At 36.0% G+C, this 9,740-nt stretch overlaps 1 protein-coding gene across 1 annotated transcript; it reads left to right on the top strand.

Moving 5' to 3' along the window:
- The first annotated feature begins 1,171 nt into the window (after positions 1 to 1,171).
- On the top strand, positions 1,172 to 9,006 carry LOC146162852 (uncharacterized). The gene is made up of 5 exons (XM_083385318.1): positions 1,172 to 3,989; positions 4,056 to 4,930; positions 5,078 to 5,239; positions 7,969 to 8,010; positions 8,264 to 9,006. Exons 2-5 carry the CDS (start codon positions 4,075 to 4,077, stop codon positions 9,004 to 9,006), a joined length of 1,803 nt encoding a protein of 600 aa, XP_083241444.1. The 5' UTR covers positions 1,172 to 3,989; positions 4,056 to 4,074.
- Positions 9,007 to 9,740: the final 734 nt, after the last annotated feature.

The following is a 9,740-nucleotide window of genomic DNA, read 5'->3' as shown; positions in this document are numbered from 1 at the left end:
CGCCCTAAAAGTTGCAATATGTGCGCTGGACGGTACATAGGTAGCAATATATTATGACAACATAAATCACTAACAATTCACGCTTGCGCAACTATACACGTAACAAGCTCATCGCACGTGGTAAAAAGTTCTACGCATTCAATATTCGGTAAACAACCGAGGCCGGCAATATACGCACCGAAGCAGTAAGGCATCATAAGTTATTGGAAAAACATTTATAAAAAATCGCAGATGACGTATTGATGACGTCCTGCTATTTTTTGAGTGTTATTTCGTCCTGGCGAGTTCTCGTTGGTAGGCACTTGTCTGAATGGCGAGTGCAAATTTTAATCCGATATTAACACTAGAAATAAAATAATTGGTCACCTAGCGTATTATTTACAGCTATTTTGTAGACGATCAACGCTCAGTTGGAGCTCGCTAAAAACAATCGTTCTCGGGCGACAATACGAAAAAACTTACCCCTATTTTGGCGTAACAGGCTAACGGGGTTTAACACCAGAAGAGCGATTCTTATCTAATAATATGTTGCCTGGTGGCGCTAACTCTATTTTTAGCGGGGTTTAACGTTTGAGTGGAGTTCTTTCTGGCGAGTTCTGCGAGCGAAAATAAAGCCTGTTTATAAAACTACAAATCCTGGTCGCATTTTTTCCCGTGTGTTGCCTTCTTCTATCTTGTTCATAGTAATTCTCTTTTAACTCTTAAAGCTTTGTTTCGCTCGTCGCTCGCTAACGCTTCGTGCACCTTCTCTTCTGTGGCGAACACAACGACTGACTGCGACCTGACCGAATAATAAACTTATTAAAATATATTTTACAGGTGAACTGAAAAATGTTTCTTAGCAAAAAACGTAATCTAACTTTAAGCATTTCGCACAATCATCAGAATTAATGATATATTACATTTAAAATGTCTTTAAAGGATGATTTATGATTGTATGAACATTGATAATAAGCGCCAAAACAATTTATTGTAATTCGAGATTTTTAGAGGTCCTGTTTCCTATTATGTTGTAAATAAAACGGATAAAATAAATTTTGGTTGCGAATATTAAATAACTAACATAACTATTAATGTTGATTTGACAAAATGTTTACTTTGTTAGGCAAGCTTTTCCATATATTGTATTTTCGCAAAAAGAAACGCCTCAAAACTTTTCACTGAAGGTTGGTTCACCCGAGACGCTAGCGTCGTCCAGTTCACACATAACGCGTCGCCAGCGTTAACGGCAAATTTCCTCGCTCCTAACCATGAGCGTCAACGTTGAAAATTTCAACTTTTGGCAACCGAAATCGTTTTTTTACGCCTTAGGTCAGGGGTTCTTAAACTGAGGTCCATGGATTCTTTGGGGGTTCGTTAACTAGTTTTAAGGGGCCCTTGAAAGACTAATTAAAATATTACTTATTATTTAAGTTTAATTAAAAATAAAATGGACTCCATTTCACTTTCCCATTTTGGGACTGGAACCAGCATATTTATGAAGTCTATTTGTACTGTGACATAAATTTATGACGTCATTTTTGAACCTAAAAACCTGATGTTTAAAAATGTAGGAGTCCGGGTTAAAAAAAGTTTAGGAACCCCTGCCTTAGCTGTGGACGTTTTCCGTTAACGCTAAACGCGTCTTGTATGAACAAACCTAAAGCGACGAAGTTTTTTGAACAAAGGAATCGCGAACCCATAATAAACAAGTCGCGCGTCAGCTGATGTTACTTGATTCCAAATCTTTCTAACGCGAAAGCGCCTGAACATTCGTTTTAATACAATTTGATCGCTGTTGGTCTTTATGGCGTAAGAAACGCTTTCCATTATTGAATGTAACGTAACAATTGTTGTTGTTTAAAATTCCTGAAGACAAAGTTGATTGTCTTTGTAGCGCAGCATACCGTTATTTGACGTCACAATCGCAATAAGATATTGCCGCGGCATACACCCCAAAACAACGCCCACAAGTTTGACCAATCAGCGGCTAGCAATGTTTGGCGCCAAACCATGATTTAAACACGAACGATTCAACTTTCTGTGTGAGAACTCTATGACACATTAGAATCACCATTACGGCTGTTTTAAACATGTAAGAGTATGATAAATATGTCAAGTTGACCATTGTCTCGCTTGTAGCTTTAACTATAGCATTAGTGTACCGACATTAAACCTTAATTTTTACTGGTAAAATTTTTCCGAGACTATAGAAATCCATTATTGTATTTTGTGTCTATGCTTTTGTTGAATAACAATTGCTATTGTTACCTAACTTGGTTGTTTGTGCCCGTGAAAATAACTTGCCGCCATTTTATAATGTTATTTTAGATTGCCGCTTTTGTTAGTTGGGTTTGTTTTTTCAGATTTACTGTTTTGCGAAAAACTTATTGCAAGAATTCCTATTTTTGTGAAGTTTGCGTTGATCAGAATTACTGTTTTTGTCTGGTTTACTTTTTGTCAGAATTACTGTTTTTGTAGGGTTTATTTATTGTCAGAAATACTGTTTTTGTCAGGTTTATATTTTGTCAGAATTACTGTTTTTGTCAGGTTGCCTTGTTATCATAATTTATGTTTTTGCCAGGTTTACGTTTATCAGAATTACTGTTTTTGTCAGGTTTACGTTTTGTCAGAATTATTGTTTTTGGTATGCTTCTGTTTTGTCAGAATTAGTGCTTTGTAGAGTTAACTTTTTGTCAGAATTATTGTTTTTTGTTATATTTCTGTTTTGTCAGAACTACGTTATGTAGAACTTACTGGTCACGCATTTATCTGTCGCACACACTTGGAACAATAAAATTACCAGTTTGCTGTGTAAAATTAAGCTTCATCGCTGGCTTTGAATGTAGGCCAAAAGCAGTTTGTTGTTTTACGAATTAGTAAGTATATGGAGGAACATTAGTGTTTTTCTTCAAAGCGCTTGAATCAACTACTTGAAATTACCGCTCATGATGTTTAATTACTATAGGAATATATAAGTTTATTTACAGTACATGAGTTACAGAAAAAGGTGCAATGTGACGCTTGTTGCTAGTTCGTGAGTCTTTAAAAAAATTCGATTGCAATCAAAAAGTGTTGGTGACACTTGATATAAACAAACGATTTACATTTAAAAAATAAAGCCAACTGACACATATGATAGCAAAACGCCAAACCAGATTAGCACGTTCCTGCACATGTTTTACATATATTTAATTCGTTATACGATGCCCCTCTTACTCTTTATCGCTTACAGGAGGGAGAGTGACAAACACTGGTTTAAGCCCTTACCTGTGTGAACCAGTAACAGTCAATTTACAAATCCCGTGGTTTAAATGACGTTTTTTCGATTTATTTTTGTATTACAACTGCAGCAAATCGTGTGGCTATTTACTACTTAGCTGTGGTTGGTTTTACAGAAATATTGTAGCTCTTATCAAACTCAGTTATTCTAAAAAAGTGTGCCTCGGTCAGTTTTAAGTGTGCCACGAAAATTTTGTAATTTTGGAAATAAACATTTTATTCTTGTTTCTAAAAGCTATCCTAGTTTGTTGTTAACTTTCAACTACACATTTCAGTCAACTCAAGCCATGTCAAGTATATTCGATGTAAGTACCAATCCTTTAAAATCAATAAAGTTCCGACTATAAAAAATGATTCACAATCAGGGTTTTTTTTAAGGTTTGGTTTGGGTGACCGCTAAGTAGTTTAAAGAGACCGCAAGTGTTTCATTTAAATACCAAAAAGTCGCAAGTCCAAAATTTGGGAAACCGCTGGAGAAATTTGTTTTATGTTTAATAATTTTCTTTTAATTTTGACATAGAGTCCAATCACTTTCGGTTTGCTTCATTTCTTTTACGTTCCTAGTTGAAAGAATACAACGCGAATGAGATCTGGTGCCACCCAGACACGTGTGTTCTCGGTGAAGGGGGATCAGCGTTGGTTGTCTTGGGACAGCACTCTAAACTTGGATACGTGGCAATCAAGTGTTTCACTGTTGGCCGAGTTCAAACAAAAGCTCTTATTGGAAGGTGCCTTGTCTTAACTATAAAGAATTTGTCAGAAATATGAAATGTTTTGATGAAAACATTTTTCAGGGTGAAAGATGAAGTGGAAATGATTCAGCGAGCTAACCACGAAAATATCGCAAGAGTCCACGGATGGACGAAGTGGTCCAACAATATTGGAATTATTACCCAATATTACGAGGGAGGTGACCTGGGTGGTATTTTTCAAATGCCTAACCGTGTGCTGAAGCCACTGCTGAGCCTTCGCATTGCTTTGGAAACAGCCACGGCCCTCGCATTCGCCCATGAGTTTTCATCGGACAAACGCATAATTCACGGCGATGTGAAGCCAGAGAACATTCTCCTCAACAGCGACATGAGATGCAAGCTGGCAGACTTCGGCGCCGCCAAACTGGCCTCATTTACTCGCACCACGACCATCGTAGCCCCCCAGACTTCAGCTCCCAAGGCTTCACAGGATCGCAAGGAACTCACCATGTCTTATGCCTCCCCCGAAGTTTTGACCAACCCGGGCGTGGAGCCTAAACCACAGCAGGACACCTTCAGCTACGGCGTCTTGTTGTACGCACTCATCAGTGGACAGCAGCCTTACACCACCTTCAGCGATAACTTGGCGATCAAAGATGCAGTCACCAAAGGACAACGACCCGACTGTGCTGAGATCGAGAAATACAAAAGCTCTCTCAGCACGGAAGAAAGAGAGATCATCAACCTGCTCCAAAAGACCATGAGGAAGTGCTGGCAACAGGATCCTTTGAAGCGTCCCAAGATGGCGGCGGTGAGAGACGAACTCCAACAACATTTCTCCAAGTTCAACCAGACACTGGCGGCCCAACAAGCGATCGAGGCTTCCAAAGCTTTAGATCTCGACGCACCAGCATCCGAAGAGGGGGATAGGCTGCCTCTGAGTCAATTCTCCTCTCGCACAGGAACCTTCTTGCCAGGTATTCAAGTATTTGCTTGCTATTTTTATATATATTTGTTGCTTTATGTTTGCACATTGCATATTATGTTTAATATTTGCAGCAAACTTCGACTTCATGAACGCGCAAGTATTTATACAAAGTTTGCTACAATTTTACTTTATACAGCAACCCACCTAACTGGTGACCTTGCTTCTCTGTCCTTGTCAACAAGTTTGCCTGTAACCCCAGCGGCGAGTTCATCGTCTTCACACCAAGCAGCCCAGAAAAGCACTGACACTGCGAGTACATCCTCTCGACAGCTGGGAGATGCCGCCTCATCGACTCAAGGTATTTCAATCAGTAATCGTGGTTTACTACCATATAAACTTTTATAAGTTTTTCAGTTAGTTACTGTTTATTTTCATTATTCAATCGCTTGGAATGAAAATATGTCATGAAATAACTCTTCTGGCAAATCATATTTTCTTAGCTGCTCTAATTAGCACTGTTTTTTCTAATTCAAATTTGCGATATTATATTAGAGAGATGCTATACAGATGTAGCCTACTACAGAATGCAACTACTCCGTATGATGATTTGTTATTTAAAATACCTTTATTCAGTGAACTTATGTAATGGTTTCAGCTAGAAGTAATACAATGTGTGAACGTTTTGCTTATGTTATGTGTTTTTTATTTTGTAATCCGAAAAGATTTAGTAAAATAAAAGCAATAACCAGGCCATTAATTAATACAAACTAAGCCAGTAAGCTTTTATTATATATTTTTTTTAGAAAAGTCGAATACAGTGAGCCAATAAAGTTTTAGGCAGAATACATAAGTGAAAATATTTAGTCAGAAATTTAAAAATGAGAAAGGTTTTTAATAAACTTACTAAGTAGGCGTAAATTTTTCAAGCGATCGAGTTGTAAAGTGAAGAAAACATTTTGGGTCTGACTTAACATTGTAATTGGCTGCTAAGAAATAAACCACCATTTAAAGCAAAGCAAGTCACGAGCAAGAAAAACAAGAAATATCCACGAAATTGAATATTTGCAGCTTACATTTGTATATCAAAAGGCCAGAGCACATAAATATTTCAGAAAAAAGGAAGAGCTATGTTGGGTTTACGACTGTACAGGCATCAATTTTGATAGAAACAGATTTATAAACAAGGAAGAACTGGACAGCCTGATGTATCTGGAAGTTACAGGTGGTATTAAAGAACTGCTTTAGTTTCGATCTTAAGTTTAATAACTAATCATTTATATGTGAGCAAACTGAATTACATTATAACCTTAAAGTCAACTATCAATTTTGGAAGTTTCATTTCTCAGTCCTCATACTAAAACAATATCCGTTACCGGTAGGCTACATAAGACAAAGCCCTAAAACCTAGACTGTCTCGGCTTAACATAGGGAAAGCCTACCTCAAACGTTAACTACAAATTTCAAGTTTGTGAATCTCAGTCAGATGACATTACCAGTAAGCAACCGAAAAAATTGTCAAATTTTTCCTTCTAGCTCAGTGGTTCCGCCCTTTTATCTTGCTGCACACGGACTCCAGACATAAGACCGAAATAAGAACAACACCAACGTCAGAATAAAACACAATTCGAAATAAGGCCTAAAAGGTCAGAATGAGGCCTAAACAACACTTTAACTAACCCCAAACCCAACCCCTAAGTACATTACTAACTCCCCACATAATTTCAACACTAACCCATTTTCTAACCCCACCAATTACCGTACCCACCAATATATCCAAACAGGACCAAAAATTTGGTGCCAAAACAGTGGTGCCCTGACAGCGCCGGTCAGACTAGTCACTAGGGCGTCCAAACGTAGTCACCAAAAGGGCCAGACCGATAGTCCCCGATCGTCCCCTACCCTCTACTGACAGGTTCGGGGATTTTTAGGCCTTCTTCCGTTCAATTTAGTTCTTGTTCCGATGAATTTAGGCCTTATTCCGATGGCTTATTTAGACGATTTTGTCCTTATGCTTCACTGGATATTACTGCGTATTTGGCTGTGTAATGTTGTTGGTCTTAATACCATAGTTTTATAGATTTTTCTGATTTAGGTAGTGTTGTTTTTTAGGTCTTATTGTGTATTCCCCTGCACACCTTTTAAATCACCGAACAATCCTCGCACCACTTCTAGAATTGCTTGAATAACAAAACCGTTGTAATTTTAGTTTTATACAAGTAACTGATGCACAGTAACGCCCCAAAAAATTGTAAATTAGTTTTACCAAAATGTGAATTAGTTTTACATTTAACCCAGAAAGGAAATAAATTACAGTTTAATACATTTTCTGTGTCTGATTCAGCATCCCCGCACCCCCGTGAAACAGTTCTCGCAACCCTGGTTAAGAAAGCCTGCTCTAGCTCATTAAATGCATTAAGCATTTCATTAACACCTTAGTTAGTTGGTTGAATTACAAAAAACAATAGTAGGACAAGGATATATTTAAACATTGCAGGCGGATTAACGAAAAAAACATAGCCTTACAAAAAATATATTTTCCTGAATGAGTGAGCCGTGAAAACAAAAATAATGATTAATTGTACACCAGAGGTTTAACACTTTATCCACCAGGCACCTAACGCTAATTTAGACAAGCTTTCAGTCGCCTTGCAAAGTCATGTCACATTATTCCTTTTATATAGAATTTTACTTTGACTCACATGTTCATGATCAAAAAATACAAAAGTAGAAAATGTCTCGTCTATATATATTTTTTAATAGAGTTTCACCAACCTAATTTACCTTCAGCATTTTAGGTTTGATTTGCCTAGCAACGAAACTAGGGTCTTAAACTCAATTACTCGACAGGATGACACAATCATAGAATACTTACATTTTTTACAAATGTATTTTTTAAATATTTTTTGTAACTTAAATTAATTTAGTGTAAAAATATATTCTTTTAAAATTAAAAATAAATTTTAAATTGGCGAGATAATCTTAACCTAACTAAACAAACCTTATATTTCAGGAAAGTTGTTTTTTCGTTGACATGATGTAATATGGGATAAATAAAATTATAAACTTTTTTGTATTTTTACGTTGCAGGTGGAACAAGAAACTCGATTGACGATTATTTTGATTCAAATAGTAAGATTGAAGTGTTTTTTCGTTATTTTATTAAACAATTGTAGTGCTTTTAATAATAATTTATTTTACTCTTATTTGGAACTCAATCATTTTTTTATTGTTATGTTATCTAGACCCCTATAGTTTACTAATGTAAAAACTAAGTTATAAATATAGGTTTACTAATGTAAGAAAATAAACTAATTTGTATTAAACATTTTATTCAAAGCCAAATAAACAAACACAGAATTTTCCTTCATTAATTTTATTCAAGAAAGGGAAACTGCACTTGCGCTCGTCCGACAATACGTGACCTCTGTGAAGGAGGAAAACTTTGTTCGAGCAAATCGCTTCGCCGGTGACCTTCAGCAAATCGCCCAACGTCAAACGACAGCGTATGATTTTCGACAACTTGGAATTAAACTGACAGAAGAGAAGAAATATTTGGAATCCATTTTAGTTTTTCAAATATCTTCAATTATTTCCGCAAATGACCGGGATCCTGAGGAAGCAGTTAATGGTTTTCGGCTTTGTGCTGGGGGGTTGAGGGAGACAAACGAAGAGATGATTGAAAGTGACGTCACAATGAAGCCCATTGTTCGCGATCACGTGCTTCCACTGATGCGCGACATCCGACTCCAGATTGTTGAATATAAAAACATCGGCGAGAAGTTTCGGGTTTTAAACTTGGTTCGGTGTTTGCATTGCATCGAATATAGCGAATATTTAATCGGTAATCAAGAAAATCGGGAGCAAAACTTAAAAAAAGCAATTTCCTTAATGGAAATAACTTTCGGCGTCGAAGCTTCCAAGCATAATGTTTACGCTCTTTGTTTACACAACCTCGGTGCTGTGTGTGCGCAAACCTCGCAGATCACTGATGCGGTGAAATATTATGAACGAGCTCTGGAAGCTGACAAGAAAGCCGAGGATTATTCAAGTGAAGAAGAAAAGAACAAATCGATTGAACATACTGAAAACAATTTGAGAATAAACAAAGAAAAACTTGGAAAGTGAACAATCGAGTCGAAGCGAGGAATGAAAACAAAAAAACATTTGGCGACAATTTTGTAAATATAGTCGATTAAAATTTGTCGATGTGTGATTTTAAAATATAAATATTGTTTATTTACAAATTAATAAACATTTGGGAAAACTTATTTGATTTTTTGCAAGCAAATATTTTCCAGGTTAGAAAATCAAGAAAGGCAGAATATTTAGTTTTTAGCGGTTTAAAGATAAAAACTTACATTTTCTAGGTTAAACTTGTTCTTGTTTGTGTCTCTTGATCTAAAAATAAAAGACAGAAAAGTATGATAACAAAAGTAGCTTCTTGTAATTGTCAAACGCACAAAAATGAGAATTGAAAAATACAAAAACTGTAGGAAATCAAATTGTATGTAAATATATCGGCAACTAAAAATAATGCCTAATAAAGATGAATATATATATAGGTTATCCAAATATATAAAAATATTTCAATTCGAATCAGAAATGCTTCATTCACTTAAAACAAAAATGTCGGAAGTGCCTTAAATTTGTCACATATCGGCAACTAAAATAAACGCTTAATAAAGATATATAAATATACTTAGATATATATTTCAATCTAAATACAAAATACTTCATTATCAACACTTTAAACATAAGTATTAGAAGTGCATTACAGCTAAATACAACAGTAAAGCAAAATGAAAAACTCTAAATAACAGAAAGAAAAGTATGATGACAAAAGTAGACCTTGTAACTGT

Source organism: Ascidiella aspersa, chromosome 3 (assembly GCF_963924565.1).
Source record: "Ascidiella aspersa chromosome 3, kaAscAspe10.2, whole genome shotgun sequence".
Taxonomy (NCBI): domain Eukaryota; kingdom Metazoa; phylum Chordata; class Ascidiacea; order Phlebobranchia; family Ascidiidae; genus Ascidiella; species Ascidiella aspersa.
The sequence above is the reverse complement of the archived record's forward strand: the minus strand, read 5'-3'. Positions and strand labels throughout refer to the sequence as shown.

Excerpts from the sequence above, each read along its gene's own strand:
- LOC146162852 (XM_083385318.1), top strand. The coding sequence starts at position 4,075 with ATGATTCAGCGAGCTAACCACGAAAATATCGCAAGAGTCCACGGATGG. Across the intron at positions 5,240-7,968 it reads TGCCGCCTCATCGACTCAAG|GTGGAACAAGAAACTCGATT; the intron begins GTATTTCAATCA and ends TTTACGTTGCAG. Across the intron at positions 8,011-8,263 it reads CGATTATTTTGATTCAAATA|AAAGGGAAACTGCACTTGCG; the intron begins GTAAGATTGAAG and ends ATTTTATTCAAG.